We start from the raw sequence: 17786 nt of genomic DNA on the forward strand, positions 1-17786 counted from the left end.
CCCCTGAATGCCTAGTGTCGTGTTGTAAGGTCCCTTGGGTGAGCTTCCTCATCTTGGGAGTGTGCACAAGGAACATCAAGAGTGATTAACCGGAGGCTTTGTTTTCTTTCATGTTACCAGTTGCAAGTGTGAGTTATTGGGGCTGGCACAGCTGGGATGCCACTTGGGGAGTATTAAACCCACCAAGTCTGCATTTTAGGGCTAGTTCAGCGACTGGGTGTGACTGTTAGACCAATGAACATCTACAGTCTCGGTCTCCCCACTTGTTAAAAGGACCTCTATTAGTGCTTGGAAGGAGGTGGCAGCGATGGACATTTAAGTAAAACACGTGACCGGTGCCTGCAGAAATATTGTGTTTACTGAAAACTTAACAGAAGGAAGACCCAAGGGCAGCTGGTCCGCCTCGGGATGGACCCTAAGTTCCAATGTCTCCGGGACCCCTCATTCTCCCTGCACCACTGTCCCAGCACGGTTACTATGCGCGTGAGCGTCCATAGCAACCGCCTAGGGCGGGGCTGCCTTGCTGGTGCCCAATCCGCTCCCTGAGGGGGACCCCGGCTGCCGTTGAGTGGTCCACGGTTTGAGGTCACAAGGGGGCGGGACGATCCGGCCTCTAGGGAGGCTGAAGGTCGACCGCACGCATAGGTGAGTGGTCTAGGAAGGGTGCCCTGGGTGGCAAGGCTGTGGCACCTGCCTAGGAGTCCTGGTTGTCTCATCTTCGGTCCTCAGGCAGCCCTGGCCCGCTGCTCCGCCCCGCGGTCCAGGGAGGGGCATTCATTCTCTTTCTCACCTGCTTCTTCCGGGTGTAGCCATCCCTTCTCCCCGTGCTTTCTCAGTCCTGGCTTCCAAGAGACTCAGAGGAAGACACATATCTGAAATTCAAACCAGGGCTGGTATCCTCTGGCACTCTTTGTCCCAGGGCCACTTTCGGGTTAAATCTTCCTTGCATTTTGGTGCTTAAAACCAAGTCCCTCAATACCATTTCTGGTGCTTACAGAGTAATAAGCAAACACTTGAGAACCGAGGAACATTCTTTGCTTGGTTATTGCTGACAGGAAATTGTTTTATTGACAGGTAAAGTATTTGAGGATTCTGGTAAAATGGTCTATTCCTTTTATAAATGAAATATTTCACACGATAATTCAGTGAGCAGCATCTTGGAGTGTCCTTTCCAGTGCCCTAGATCCTGTCACTGACAAGAATTATTTTGTATTTTTTGTTTGTTTACAGACAATTAAGCCTTTCCTATGTTTTTATTTAACCTTGAAGTTGCAATGTTTCATACTGAAATACAAGTCATTGCTTCTAATTTTGGTGTTTGTTTAAAAGGTGTTTAATTCATATGCCAAGTCACCCCATTCACCCCTTAAACTGTCACAAGCACAGCCCTCTCCTTCCCCAGGGCACTCGCCTACCAGAATTTAGTGTTTCCTTATACTCTGCGTATTTTATACTTTTATCATGGTATATCTACCCAGATGCTAACACATGGTGTTGCTTTAAGTTTATGTAATGATCTGTAACAGACACTTTGTGTCGAGTGTGCTATGAATTTGTCACACATCACCTGTACATCTTCCTGCTCATAAGCTTTTAGTTTGCTTCCTTAAAAATACTGGAGATGGCCGGGCGGTTGGTGGTGCACGCCTTTAATCCCAGCACTCGGGAGGCAGAGGCAGAAGGATCTCTGTGAGTTTGAGGCCAGCCTGGGCTACAGAGTGAGTTCCAGGAAAGGCACAAAGCTACACAGAGAAACCCTGTCTCAAAAAACCAAAACAAACAAACAAAACAAAACAAAACAAACAAATAAAAAAAAACCCTAGAGATGGATTCTTGGACATTCTTAATTGTTTCTGCATTTGGGTATCTCTGGGTATACAGTTGTGGCAATAAAAGTAACTTGGAGTGTCCTTTCCAGTGCCTTAGATCCTGTTACTGAAAAGAATTATTTTGTATTTTTTGTTTGTTTACAGATAATTAAGCCTTTCCTATGTTTTTATTTAACCTTGAAGTTGCAATGTTTCATACTGAAATACAAGTCATTACTTCTAATTTTGGTGTTTGTTTAAAAGGTGAAAGCTTTATAGGATCTGAAGAGACAGCCTCATTAACTGTGGTATTTATTGTGTGTTTCTGGCCCTATGTGACAGACACTGTGTTAGCCGCTAGTGGACCTGAGGGTCTGTATGGGAAGCTTTCAAGCCCATGCCTGCTGCTGATCTGAAGCCATGTGTGGAGCAAAGCAATACAGTCTCTGCATGTGGGTCTTCTGGAGAAGATGTTTTATAGGCTTCTGTTTTAAATATTTATGATCCTAAAGTCTTGACTAAAATGTGCTGATAAAATACATCCATTCAAGTCAAGCCCGTCTTCTGAATTGTAAATGTATCTTTCCAGTACTTGTATTCTCTTTGGGTTTGGTTCTATCTTTAGCAAATTAATATTTATAGATGGTCACTATAGTATTTTCAGTATGTTAGTACCTGTTGACCACACATTAAATGAATAAAGTTCAACACAGTTTAACATTGTAGCACCTCTCATTTATTCAAATGCTCTTTGGTGCTTACAAAATATATATTTTTTATCTATTTCTTTATTTGAGTTCTGGCTGTCCTGGAACTTGCTGGAACCAGATTGGTCTCAAACTCATAGAGATCCACCTGCCTCTGCTTCCTGAGTGCTAGGGTGAAAGGCATGCACAGAACACCTGGCCCAAGGTTTAATTTAAAAAACAAACAAACAACAACAACAACAAACCAATTGAATGGTCTACAGGATGATTTCCATGGCTACTTTCAGCCATTTTCCCAAAGAACTCATTGAATATCCTTGCAGATATGAGATAAATACAGTGTTAACAATCTTACTAAGTGTTGTACATACATGCATAGAGAGTGACTGAGAATTTGGAGAGCTAACTCTGTAAAAGACACAATCAGCAATTCATCCAGGATATTTTGAAAACTGAGGGCGCTAGTTTTTCCTTAAAAGTTTGATAGAAGTTGGGCATGTCTCACTTGAGAGTATAAGGCAGGAGAATCATGAGTTACAGACCATACTTTGTTGTTGTTGTTGTTTTTTAAAAAAAACAACAAACCAACAAACCTTAATTAAAGTTTGGTAGATGTCATGACTCTTCTTGTGCCTATGACCAAATACCAGGCCAAGAGCAACTTAAGGGAGGAAGCATTGATTTGGGCTACAGTTTGAGGGGGTGTTGCCCATCATGGTAGGAAGAAATGAGGCAGCCGGTCACATTGCACTTTGTATGCATCCAGGAAGCAGACACCCCCAGGATACGGAGTGGGGTCATATAACCTACCATCAACTCTCCAGTGACTCACTTCCTCAAGAGATGCTCTACCCCTTAAAAGTTTCACCATCTTCCCGAACAGTGCTGCCAGCTGTGAACCAAGGGTCAAAAACGGGAGCCTATGGGGGACATTTCAATCCAAACTATAACAGACTTTACCAGTGACACCGTCTAGGACTGAAATTTTCTTTGAGAAAAGGTTATAAATTATACATCCCATCTGATTACCATAGGGCTCTGTGGGTTGTCAGTCTCTTCTTCAGTCAGTTTTGGTCATTTGCATCTTTCAAAACCTTTACTTGGGCTGGAGAGGTGGCTTAGTGGAGTAAGTACTCACTGTGCAGCATGAGGCTCAGAGTTCGGATCCCTAGAACCCACATCAAGGTTGAGTAGGTGTAGTGGTTCCTACAGTACTGGGCCAGGGTGTGGAGACAGAGGATTCTGGCTAGCTGGTAATCTGGATTAGCTGGTATTGGATAGCCCAGGGTTCAGCAAGGGACCCCTTCTCAATTCATGGAGAATAAACGAAGAGGGCATCCCATGTCAGCATCAACTTCCGGTCTCCACGTGCATGCACACACATGTGGTCACACACATTTGAGTTGAGTTTAGCTCCTCTGGTTTGGCTGTAAGCACCTTTATCGTCTGAGCCAGCTCGTGCGCCTGTGCAGTCCACTGTTAGCATAAAGTCGAGAGTGTGGCTGCCTTATTAGCTTTTCCAGGTTTGCTCATTTGGTGGTAACATTCCTCTTCCATTCCTAAGTTGTCCTCTTTTTATTTTGGTATATCTAGCCGCTTTATTAATTTTATTGACAGAGTTTCCTTTTTTTTCTATTTATCCTTTGTTTCATGAATTTTTCTCTTTGCTATTTCTTCCTTCTACTTTGGGTTTATTTTGCTTTTTATTTCTTAGATTAAAACATAGATCACTGATTTGAGCTCATTATTTTCTAAAATGAATAAAACTATACCCTTTGCTCTAGTAGCAATTTTTGCTCTTTCATTAATTTTCATAGGTTGTGTTTCATTCAGTTAAAGATATTTTCCAATTTCCCATGCTATTTCCTCATTGATTCATGATTTTCTTTATAATTGTGTTGTTTAATTTCCTATTATTTGGGGGAATTTCTAAGTGTCCTTTGTTGACTTATAACTTAATTTTGATACATTCAGAAAACATATTTAACTTGCACGGTTTTGGTAGTTTAGGATTACTGAGATTTGGGCCTGGTGAGAGGCCTGCTGCATTGGTGGGCATTCTCTGTGCAACTGGAAATAGTGTGCAAGACTGCATTTGGGCTGGAGCGCTTTGTAGATACCTTAGGTCCAGGTAGTGTAGGTTATTGGAATGAGTATTAGCCAGTATATCTTGTCTATGAGTTACTGACAGAAGAGTGTTGGCTATCCAGTTGTAACTGTGGATTTGCCTGTGCCTTATTTCAGTCTTGTCAATCTTGGTGTTATGTATTTATGTCAATGATTACACAGACATTTAAGATGGCTGTGTCTGTTAAAATGTTATTTTCATTTCTTCTTATTATGTGTATGATATGTGTGCGAGTGCTGGTGGGCAGGTGTGGAGGTCAGAAGACAAGCCCCGGGAGTCAGTTCTCTCCTTCCGTCTTTATATGGATTCCAGGAATGGACCTCAGGTCTCCAGGCTTGGACAGCAAAGCACTACTACCCACTGAGCCACCTTGCCTGCCCTGGCGTCTCTCTTTGAATGACCCTTTTATTCATTTTTATCTTTGGTCTTGAGATTTACTTGGCTTGATAGTACTATAGTAAACTCAATGTTTTATTACTATTAACATGTTGTATGTTTTCCTATACTTTTATTTTTAAATTATATACTTTACATTTCAAATGATTTTTCTAGACAATAAACAATTAATATTACTATTTAAAATCATTCCTCAATTGATGTGGAGGCTATTTAATATAAATATAATTTATAGTATAGTTAGAGTCCTGTCTGTCATCTTGATAGTTTTACTTTTCTTCATCCTATTTTTTAATCTTCTTTAAAATCATGTCTTTGCTATCCCTCCTCCTCCTCCTCCTCCTCCTCCTCCTCCTCCTCCTCCTTCATTTTGACTCATCAATTTGAACTCTTTTTTTAAATTATTATTTTGTAGAGATTACTTCAGGAAATCAATTTTAAAATGGTCTTTGAGCCAGAACTCTTTTACAAAGTAGAGCCATTGATGACCCCAGACGTGCAGATGCGCAGACCATTCACATTAAAGCATTATTGTGTGAAGCAAAATAAAGTATATTGGCAAGGGTGTTGCTGTCTTACAATTGTGGCGTGTTCCTTTAATTCCTAGTTTGGTGTTTCATTTGCTCTGTTGTAATGCCACATGTGACATCACCCCTGGAAACTCCATGGTAAACTTACGAGATTACAGGGTTAAAGATGGTGACGGTCCCTGAGGGTTGACTACAAAAATAATGTCTGTTTTCACTGCTGGAAAGCTTTTTGGCATGCCTGTTGGTCCTTCGTTACCTTTTGAGAATGGCAGTTCTGAAGTGTGCAGTGTGTATTTTAATATATCACAGGCTATGTTTAAGTTCTATCGTTCATTTCAACCATACAACCCTTAAAATAGTATACTTTCCCCCAAACTCTCCAGCTGTGCTCTTATCATATAGTTTACTTCTATTTGATAAGTTATTTGGTAATATCTTTATTATTTTTGCCTTAAGCAACTATCCTTTAAAGAAACCTGGAAGTTAGAAAAGTTTTTAACAATGCTAGCACACATCCTCGCCGTTTCTGGCGTTCTTCATTCTTTGTGTTGGATCCAAGGCTCCATCTGGGATAATTCCCTTTGCCTGAGTAAGTTCCTGTGCAAGCCTATTGCTGATGAATCCTTTTGGCTTTTCTTTGAAAATCTCTTCTCCTGCCTTACTCTTTTGAGGGATGCGTTAGTTGGGTTTATGTGTTTGTCTGTGTCAGTTTGACACAGTGTGGGTCATCTGGGAAGAGGAAACCTTGACAAAACACCTCCATCAGATTGGCCTGGAGACAAGGCTGTCGGGCATTTTCTTGAGTACCGATGGATGTGAGGTGGTCCAGTCCACTGTGGGCATTTTCAGCCCTGAGCAGATGGTCCAGAGTTGTGTGGAAAAGTAAGTTGAGTAAGCTATGGAGAGCAAGCCAGTAAGCAGCATTCCTCTGTGGTTCCTGCCTCTGCATCTGCTTGAGTTCCTGCCACAACTTTCCTCAACTGACAGATGATAATCAGGGTATATAAGCCCTTTCCTCCCCAAGTTGCCTTTGGTCATGGTGTTACCACAGTCACGGAAAGCAAGCTAGAACGGGGACATTTCACTTGCTAGAGAATTTCTGCTCCATGCTTTCTTCCAGCCTTTTAAAGACTCTGTTCATGGCTAGCATGCAGCTCACTTGTTGGAATGCTTGCCTAGCATGGGAAAGACTACGGGTTTGATGCCAGGCACCACAAAAGAAACATTAGGGGAAAACTATTGTCTGGCCCGAGTAGTTTCTGGCAATCCTACGTTCCTTCTTATACTTATTCTCTCTGCTTGTCATGTTGTTGCTGTGTTCTCTGAGTCTAAGCTTTTTCTTTAGGCCTGGCTTCCAGCAATTCAATTTGGATGAGCCTTGGAGCGGCACTAGGGTATGTGTATGCCTGCGTGTATACCTGTGTTTATCTTTTTTCAGTTTGTGGAATTTCTGTACTTTTATAGCCATCTAGAGACTAGGATAGTTTCCATCACATGTGGAAGGCATGCAGTTATTTTCCTCCAGCATCTGGTCCCTCTCCTTATAACGTCACAAAGGCCTAGTTCCCATGCCCGTATGCTGCCCCTTCGGTTTTCGTTTTCTCTTTCAGTTAAAGAAAACCTCTGTTTCTTGTTAACGAGGCTTAAGTGTACTGTGTCCGATCTGCTGTCGGCCCCATGTGCTAGGCTGAGGACATACTGTCTGCATTCATCCTGCCTGTTTGACTGCTGGAGTCCCGGCTGGCTCTTCCCACCATCGTTCTTGCTCCAACATTCTTGCCGTTTCCAGACTTGCTCCTACTGACGGATTCTCCTTGATTGTGGCCCATATTTTCTGCCTGTCAGTATATAGGTAATTTTTGACCAGATGCTGGACACTGCGATGCGGCATGGTTGAGTGTCTTGATGTTGTCAGGCAACCATGTTACTTGCGGGCCAATCAGATCACGCAGAGACCTGTCCTCAGGTTTTGCACAAATGAGTCCTCAATACGCTATTCTTGCCTTTGCATTGTGATGGAAAACTATCAGACAAGAACTAATTAAAGAGAGAAGATGAATTTGGGCTCAGGGTTTCAGAGGGTGCTTGCTTGGCCCCATGGAAGGTAGCAGGAGAGTATGGCTCGGGAGGGCTGTTATCCATGGCCAACCAGCAAGCAGAGGGTGTACCAAGCAGCCAAGGGTGACACACCTTCAAGGACTTGCCCCAGCGGCTTACATCCTCTAGCTAGAATCTGCATCCTAAATGTTTGTACAAGCTCCCAAAGCAGCACCACCAACCGGGGACCTGGCAGCAAACCTGACCCCATGCCTGACATCTCATGTTCAATCCATAATAAGTGTTTTCACCCCAGGGACTTCAATTGTGTGACCTCTCTGACATCGTCACTGGCTGCCTCTGGGAACACGACAGATTCTAATCTCGCTCGCCTAAGTTCAGAGCGCATCCCAACCTTTATGCTCTAGAAATAGTTCAGCTAACCACTCTGCCCCCAGGGTTTGGCAAATTTCGAGGAGGGTCCCTGGATGCATGTGCAGATTATGCCTCATTAGAGGCTCACATGCATCCCTGGGTGGGTTCTAAGCGGTCTTTGCATAGCTTACATTTTCTTGAGTTCTGCTTTACAACTTCTAGCTGTTGAGGCTTCTCCAGAGTCTGGCCACTTTCTCAATACATAGAGCCTGCCAAGCTCTGGTCCATTTCATGTGTTTTTCCCACGGTGATCTGGAAATTGCCTCCGAGCACAATGGTGCCACAATCAGAGGGCTCCCTCGTTATTTGTCGTGTGTTGCCTGTAGACCAGTGTGTGAGAGGCGCTGTCCCACATATTGGATCCAGGTTTTTAGCTGTACAATTTTGATTAGTGTACCACGGGCTGTAAGTAGGAATCCTGTTTGAGTTTTAGACTTTTCCTAGGCCGTGATACTTTCAGATTTCTTTACCAATAACAGCCCAAATTACATGATGGTGGAGAACTTTGGTAAAACATCACCAAGGGATGGTTTTCATTCCAACTTCCTGGGTGGCTTTAAAGGATGCCTGGATCTCCAGTTGTGGTTATAACAGAGTTGGTCTTTTGGAACTCATCACCACACGTGAATTCTACATCCTGTCCATCAGTCCAGATCCTCAGCTGTCCCTTCCCTAAAACAAAGTTCTCTCTGTGTGGCTTTTTCTCAGTCCATGTGTTTCATATTGCTTATGAACCTGCATTTCCATGGCCGTGTGGTTTCATTTGTGACAATTCTGGATTGTGATTTCTCAAGATGCCAACATTGCAGGTGTTAGAAAAATTCATGGGGCATGCTGCCCTTCAAATCCCACTGTCAGAGTACCGAGTGACCCTCTGGATTTGGGATCCTTTATTGTCAAGCTTTTAACCAAAGCTTTAACCAAAATAGAAAGCTTTTTATTTGTTTGTTTGTTTGTTTGTTTGTTTGTTTTTGGCTAGAAGAAAACTATGTTATTTCTGGATATGACAAGGGAAACATGTTAGAAGGAAGGCACCTTAAGGTCCCCAACATCTCAAGTTGCTTTGAACTTGTTTTTAAGAAAAGCAATATTTAAAGTTTCGAACTGAAGTAAAGAGTTGCCATTATAAAGTGATTAGGAGCAAAAGAAAAGAAGGATTCCACAAACAGGGAAGGAAAAGTGTTACCTGGGCCACTCCGGCATGAGCAGCTATTCTATGATGTGATGTGGGTGGGTTTTATCTTGACACAGTTCTACAAATCAGTTATTCTGTGGTTTTGGTTGAAAGGCGTTGGTATATAGCTGTTTAATCTTTGAGGGACTTATTTCTTTTTATCGGCATAGTGCATCAAGTTGAATATGACTTGATACTTCTCTTTTTGGCAACAGGTCTAGACATTACCTCCCCAGCAGAGTTATACTTCCGTTCCAAAAAGTGTGTCACAGTGTATGGTGTCCTGGTCTTCCTAGGGGCCCTAGATATGTATTTAACTTAAAAAAAGTATATTCTAGAATGATACATACTGTGATTAGGATAACCCAGTAATTCAGTGTCTTGTATTTAAAAAGCTCTGCACATATAAGTGGCACATCAGTAGATGTCTGTAGTACATAAATAACACATATATCTACATGCAAATGGAATAATTTGAAAAACTACAACCAATAACGAGCCATCCACAGTGACTCCTTCTGAGTAGTTAGTGGACTTTTAGGGGAGAAGGGAGACTTTACTTCGATATCATTTACTCGTTTCAACTGGTAATTTAACAGTTAACGTTTATTGGCCCAACCTTGTCCCAGCTATTCCAATACCTAAGTACCCTTCTAGACTCATGGCTGGTCAATAATTTCTATATTGGAGGCTCTTAGAAGGGGTGTCTCCTACTTTCATTGAAATTTCTGCACACCAGCCACCCCACGGCCACCCGCTGACATGCTTATTAGTAGGGCATGATGGGGCAGGTGAGTCCTGCCAAGGAGCTTCCTGCAGGGCTGCTCCGACAATCCAAAGAAGAGAGTGCTGGTATTGATCCCTTAGATGAAGCAGCAGAAGGTAAAATAATTTGACCCGTTGTCATACAGGGGCAGGATTCGAATCGGTTAAGCGTTAACTCTCTGTTTAAACACAAAGCCACACTCTTGATTTGAGTTTGCACTCAATATTATTAGTCTTTTATTTTAAAACATTTGAATTTCAAAAATTCAAATGGCCGATATAGAAACATACTACCTTCATACATTTTAGAGACACAGGGATGGAAATTTTTTTGAAATTATCACCAAGAAGTACTGATGACATGTGAGAACAGGTACCTAATGAGCCCGGGAGCTCCACAGCTGGCACTATGTTTAATGTAATCTATTACGGGTATGCTATATAAGATTAAGTGATATGATATTCTTTTCTTGTTCCCTCTCTCCTTCCTTCCAGCCTTCCTTTGCAGGAGAGATTTTCAAATTGTGCCTGGGCACCATGGAGCTTTTAGGCTCTACGTTAACGGCGACTTATGCCCGCCCGCAACCAGCACCGACCAGTTTTCTACCAGCCGTTGGTACCATGACGTCGAGCTACCGGGACCGCTTTCCCCATCGTAATCTGGCACACAGCTTGAGCCTGCCGTGGAAACCCAACACGTACTACAAAACGGCCTCCAACTATCCAACGTTGGCCCCATACTGCACGAGAGCGCAGAGAGTGTGTGAGAGCACCATGCTCCCCTTCATGTCCAACAGAACCACCCTCTTCACAAGGTATACACCTGATGATTGGTATCGGTCCAATTTAGTCAACTACCAAGAGTCTAACAGTTCACGGCATAATTCAGAGAGACTCAGAGTGGACACATCTCGCCTCATTCAAGACAAATACCAGCAAATCCGGAAGACCCAGACTGCCACTACCCAGAACTTGGGAGAGCGTGTCAATGACATAGCGTTTTGGAAATCTGAAATCACGCATGAGTTGGATGAAATGATTGGAGAGACAAATGCACTTACTGATATTAAGAAAAGGCTGGAGAGGGCTTTGACGGAGACTGAAGCCCCTCTGCAGGTAAGGATGAGAGCTGGGGTAAAAGGTGCTGCAGCTCAGTTACTGTAGAGACACACTCATCCCTAAATTTGTAGTGGGATCGGTAATGGCCAAACCTTGGCCATTTTACTCCTATCACACATAGGGAGTTTCTGAGCGAATTCTAAAAGCAAAGCAGATGAAAGAAACGCCATTAGGCTCTACAGTGTTTTCAGTTCAATGTGTCATCGTATTAGCTCTTAAAAAGGCTGGCCTGATCTTTGCAGGTTCTAGAGTAAGATGAAAATGGAAGAAAATATTCGTTTGAGAAATTTTTAATATAATGGGAGCTGGGCAGATGGTTCAGTTGGTGAGAATCTTGCCTTGCAAGTAGAAGACTTGAGGTCGATCCCCAGGACCCATATGAAACATCAGGACATGGTGGTACGTGCTGGCAGTCCCAGCACTGGGGAGGTGGAGGCAGGGGGATCACTGGGGTCACTGGCCAGCCAGCCTAACCTAATCAGTGAGTTCCAGGCTAATGAGAAACTCTGTTTCAGAATGAGGTTGATGGTATCTGAGGAAGCACAACACTCAAGACTGACCTTGTCCCTTGACATTTACACACACATACACATACATGCATGCACACACACATATGGAAACCTGCACACACACACACACACACACACACACACACACACACACCACAGAAACCTGCATACACACACATATGCACACATATACCTGCACACAAATATATGCACATATACACATGTGTGTACATGCATACACATAAACAGATATACCTGCACGCACATGCAAATGTGCACACATGCACTCATGTGTACCTACACACACACACACACACACACACACACACACACACACACACACACACACATTTACAACTAAAGTTCTTTAAAAAGAAAATTAAAAATTTTCAGTCTGTGTCATGAAGTAAGCCCTTTGTTGATGTGATTGCCTTTCAGGGCACAAATGATCAAATGAGACTCCATTAGAAATCTGTTTAGGATTCTTTTATTAAACAGTAAATGAGGCTGATGTAGGCTGGTTGCCACGGCCATACAGACAGCACTCAATTAGTTGCTGGTGTCTGATGTGGCTTTGAGTGGGCTCCAGTCACCTATGACCCTTGTACCACACCATGGGCCCTCCAACCCCTTTGTACCCACCACCACAGAAAGAAGGCATTCCATGCCTAACGCTGGGGAAGGCATAGAAACTAGTATGTATCTCAACAAATGCAGTCAACACCAGTTGTCTCCATATGGAGCACTCGCAGGAGGTCACGTGGTATTTGTAGTGTAGGAGCGAGGCCCCAGGGGCTGCAAGGCTAGTGATCTGAGGAGTCTGCTGGGCATCAATGCCCAGTGTCTCTTCTGTCCCTTTCTCTCTCCACTAACCAGAAATACACAAATACAAACAAGCTCCAGAGTCCTCAGGGAGGTTGGGGGCGCTCACATAGGATCTTTTTGGAGTAATTCACCCTGGGTTGTTAAGACCCAGAAGGCCTCCAGTGCCTTCCCCAGGACCTAGCTCAGGGATTGAAAATGTCCTGAAAACCACGACCACATACCCTGCGACTTAATTTCTCCAAGACTCTCGGTTGCTTTCCTCACTCCCCTTTCATGATGACTGAACCCTTGACTTGGTTCTAACGTGAGCTCTCTCCCGCAGTCTCTGCCTGAGTGTTCTTGTGGGTCACAACATGGACTGTCAAAACAGAATCAGAAGGTCCTGATTACAGTCAGTGTTACATGGAAATGAACTTCAAAAGAGAAAATACAAACAACCACTTAATAGGAGGAAGGTTGTTAAAATGTAATAACACAGCAGTGGTTGAATCAGTACGGTGGCCATTTCTAGCTTATGACATTCGCAGCAATGGACACTTGTAACATCTAGGGCCCAGTGTGTGCACTTGGGTGTGTCGCTGCTGGGGTTGTGGGAGGAAGAGTCCCGAAAAGCAGTGTGGTGATATCCACTTAAATACTCCTAGTTACCACAATCCACTAGCTCCTCATCCAGTAAATATAAATTGTACTACTCAAAAGTAGAAACGTGCTCAGTTAGGGTTCAATAATATATACCAATTTGGCTCACATTTGATGTTTATAAGAGCTTAACATCATACAGTAGTTTTGTGTCATGGAAAAGGTTTTGAGAAAGCATTTCAGCTACATAATGACCTCTCTGACATAATTCATGGTTAGCAATTTATGATGGTATTTTCCATTGTCATCATTAACGTTCTCTTCCTCAAAGGGCATTTTAAAACTTCAATCTAATGTTTAATTTGATCCTAAAAAAATAGTATAAAATTGTAAGGACATTGTTGCCTCCATTTATTAAAATCAACCAAACAATAAAACAGTGATAAGTATGGCTGGATCATGTTTTCTATATTTTAATTTTTAATAGGTAAAAGCATTATATTATTTTTATAATTAGGAAAAAATAATTTTAAAGATGATGACTTAGATATTTGGCTACACAAATATTTTAATATTTTGAAAATGAATCATTCATTTCTACTTTTTTCAGTAGAAAATATTTAGAAACGATATCCAAACGCTTGGTTTCATGTAATCAAACTGTTTCTCTTCAATAAACTGATGCCAGGTACTTATATTAGTTGCTAGCTGATGGGCATTCATTTTGTCAGTTTCCCAAATTGGGATTTATTTATTTATTTATTTATTTATTTATTTATTTATTTATTTACTTACTTATTTTCCAATTTGTTTCTCAAGCAGACACCACCTTTCCACAGCAGCAAAGATCTCTTCCCCTGTCATGGTCTTTCTTAGGCTGGACTCTCCCAGATTGGCTTGAGAAGTCCAACTAGGGAGTCCCTGTTGACTTACTTGAAACAAGTTACTAGAGTTCCTTGTCCCCAGGTGCTGTCAGTTTGCAGTGATGTGTTCTGTGCTCTGTGGATTTGTAGGTTGCCCGAGAGTGTCTCTTTCACCGAGAGAAGAGAATGGGAATCGACCTAGTTCATGACGAAGTTGAAAAAGAACTACTGACGGTAAGCATGGGTGGTGGGGAATGCTTCACTAACGAGAAGTTTCTTGTTGCAAGTGTGTGCTTAAGTGAAGACACAGAGCCACGGTGTTGTCTACAACCATTTATAAGTGAATTTATAATGCCTAGCAAAGGTCCATTCTCTTGGTTTTATAAGTAATACGTGTTGACTGAGAACTTTAAAAATACAGGAAAGAATAAAGAAAGATTAGATGTTTGCAGTGCCATTGGATGGAAATCAGTGTTGATTTTGGAATAGTTCAGTCATTCTGTCAAACATGTTTAGATAGACACCACCGGATCACACGGCACTGACATGCACACATCTCCAAGATTGCCCTCATACAGAATTTGTGAATGGGAAAACTCCTTCATTCATTTAAAATGGTGCTGAGGTCATTTTCCTTATCACTGCATATCCCTGTAGGACACAGCTTTGGTTATCCAATTCCCAGCATTCACAGCGTGAAGGTGCCACCACTAACACAGCTCCCTTATTGGACAGTTTGGTAGTTTACTGACCCCACACACTACTTGGCAATGTTGGCTTAGTCTCCAAGGAGGGCACAGGCTCTGATCTTTGTAGCTTGATGCCACCACGGTGTCAAAGGGCATAAATATCTGGGGAAGTTTTGGTCCACTACTGAGCTGCCACCCTAGAACCGATGTGTCCCCATGCTGCTCTACGGATTCTCCCAAGCTTTCTGGCACTTTCCATCTGCTCAATCTGATCTACTTGTCAATTTTCTCACCTTTCTGGACTACCTATGGGAACATCTCTACAGTCTGTTAAAGTTTCAGTCCTCCTGTGAGGACTAAATTAAACATTAGTTTAATTAGGACACTAATTTAAACATTAGTTCTTCACATCAACTGTTCTGCCAAACAACTTTTAAGTTTTTGATTAACATACAATGGTAATAATAAGGATCAAGTATGTACTGGTCAAACCCAGCATCTGCTTGTCCTTCCTCCCTGTTCACTTCCCAGCCTGTCCTACCCTGTCGTCTACCTCTTTCTACTCATGGTAGAGTGCTCTTGGCTGTAGCCATTGCCTCCTTGAACCTTCCTGTCAGCCTTAGCTCTTCCTCTGAAAGCCGAATCCTATGCAATTCCCAGATATGCCCCCACTCCATGATTTTCTTTGATGTACACGTCACCAATTCTTTCCATCTTCTGAGAAATATCCCCAACTCGATAATTGCCTGGAAGATGTAAGTTCACTGGGACCTTCCACTGTGCCTCCCTCTAATTTCTCAGCCCATTTCCCCCTCAGAATCACAGGATTTCTGCTGTGATGAACCCATCTTCTCTGTCCCCAAACCAGATTTTCAGGGTCCCACTGCCTTTTTTTTTTTTTTAATTCCTGGTGAGAAATTATTTTGAGCTAGTCAAGTCAACCGAATGATTTTTATCCCAACACTCCATCGGTGTCTCTCTTGAACATCATCTTGAACTTCTGAAATGTCCATTCCATCAAGAATGATAAAAGTCATCACTCTCATTGCCTAGGAATAATTAGGATCTGCGCATCATGAATGAAATGGCTTTGCCATGATGGGCCCTTACTCTATACTTTCTTCTTTCCTGGTCTCCGATGAATCTCACAGTTCATGAAGTGATCTGTCATTGTTTGGCCACCGAAAGTGGGAGGGGACTTAGGGTCTGTCCCTTGGCTCATTGTTTTCACTGATCTGAGGTGTCCTGTGGGAAGTAAATGTGGAGCCTATTGTAATGGCTTAACCTCAGAGTGCCCATTAAACACACTTTGGTACTTTCAAGAAGTTTTTTGAAGCCTGGCATCTTGTAATATTTTTGCTATTGTAGGAGGAGCCCACAAACCTGTGCATATGTTAGAACCACCTGGTGTCTGGGCTGAATTCACAGAGTGTCTGGTTCAGATTTAGAATGGAGGCTGGTTTTAAAAATATTTCCCAGACAATTTTAATGAACAGGCACAGCTAAGAACAAGCATCTCAAAATGTTGAAGAGAACTGGGGAACACTCAGTGGGTAAAAGCCCTTGCATAGTGTGAGGACTGAGTTTGGATCCCCAGCATCAACAAAAAGGCCAGGAATAACCCCAGTGAGAGAGAGGGATGGGTAGAAACAGGAGGATCACTGGGGCGCATTGCCCACTAACCTGGTTCCAGGTTCAGTGAGAAACCCTGCGTCAAAAAGAAAAGGTAGCAAGTAAAGGAACAGGATACTCAATGTTCTTCTTGGGTCTCTGCATGTGAGTGCATGGGCACACGTACTCACACATATGTGTGTGTGTATATATATATATATATGTTTAAATGCATGCATGCATGCCCCACATACTCATGTACCACACACACAAAAAATGTGAAAGAAACTTAATGTGATCTAAGTAAATAGACATGACATGTTCATAGATGGGACAATTTGACTGTGTTGAGATGACAATACTTCCTCGGTGACTTCACAGATCCAGCATAATTTCTATCAAAGTCTCAGCTTTGATCCTAAAATTCATACACAAGTCCAGGGATTCACAGGGGTTGTAAAAATATTGAAAAAAGAAGATAATTGGAAGATTCTAACAGCCCAATAAAATGTATTGCTATGTTGTATTGTGTAAGATAGTGTAACTCATATGGAGGCAGATCAATGGAATGGAACTCAAGTTCAATGAGAAAACAATGGTCTCCAAAACAATGGTCCTCGGATAATTGGATATCCATGTGCAAGAATAAAGAACTCACATCTCTTCACTATGACATACAAAAACATTACATAAAAATGGGTGGAAGACTTAAGAGTTAAAGTGATCAAATGCTCAGGAAAAGTCTGTACAAATAATTTTGACACTGGAGTAGGTGACAGTGTTTTAGATGCGACACTAAAAACAAAACTTGTTTTTTTTTTTTCAAAAGATAAGCTACATCATCAAAACTGAAAAACTGGTCCATCAAAGAAGATTATCATTAACAAAAACCTTTACCTATCATATATCTACTATGGTCTTGTATCTAGCCTATATAAATAATGATTAAGAGTATTAGAGATAAACAAATAATCCAATTTTTAAGAATGGTCGAGTTCTCTAGTCAGTTCTCCAAGGAGGAGAAGGCATGAAACTATGAAGCATCATTAGTTGCCAAGAAAATATCAATCACCTTTCATAATGAGACTCATTCATGCCCACTAGGATAGTGGTGGCTAGACAGAAAATAAAAGCTGAGACTGTGGAGGGATTAGAATCAGTGCACATTGCTGGTGGGGATGTAGAACAATGTATCTGCTTTAGAAATGATTAGAGTCACTACAGAATCCAGTGACTCTACTCCCAGGTATCTACCCAAGGGGAAAAGAAACCACATGCCACGAGGGAAAAGCCTGCATGGGAATATGTACAGGAACAGTATGCAGAACAGCGGGGCCCAAAGTGAAAACATCCTAATGGAAATCCCCACAGTAGAGAATCCTTTAGCAACTCCACGTAGATTAGTGGGTGTCTAGAAGGAGGTCCCGGGGAAGCTAAAGCTTGGTAGTGACAGCTAAGAGGTGCTTGCTTTTTGGGTCCAGATGATGAAAGTGCCCTGACGTTGGTTTTGATGATGGATGTCCTAACAGACACTGAGCTGTTGTACTTTGAGTAGATGAGTGGTGCTGTCTGTGCCACGCAGACCTATCCATGAGAACCAGGGAACACTGA

General features: G+C 42.3%; 1 protein-coding gene across 1 annotated transcript in view; it reads left to right on the plus strand.

Annotated features, from left to right (window-relative positions):
* Positions 1-502: 502 nt before the first annotated feature.
* The window catches only part of Tekt3 (tektin 3), a 44179-nt gene continuing 26895 nt past the window's right edge, over positions 503-17786 (plus strand). Inside the window, exons 1-3 of the mRNA XM_059270913.1 lie at positions 503-645; positions 10489-11096; positions 14026-14109. Of these exons, the coding sequence (XP_059126896.1) occupies positions 10518-11096; positions 14026-14109 (663 nt within the window). The 5' untranslated portion in view covers positions 503-645; positions 10489-10517. The remainder of the gene's footprint in view (positions 646-10488; positions 11097-14025; positions 14110-17786) is intronic.

Source organism: Peromyscus eremicus, chromosome 8a (genome assembly GCF_949786415.1).
Source record: "Peromyscus eremicus chromosome 8a, PerEre_H2_v1, whole genome shotgun sequence".
In the NCBI taxonomy this organism is placed as follows: Eukaryota; Metazoa; Chordata; class Mammalia; order Rodentia; family Cricetidae; genus Peromyscus; species Peromyscus eremicus.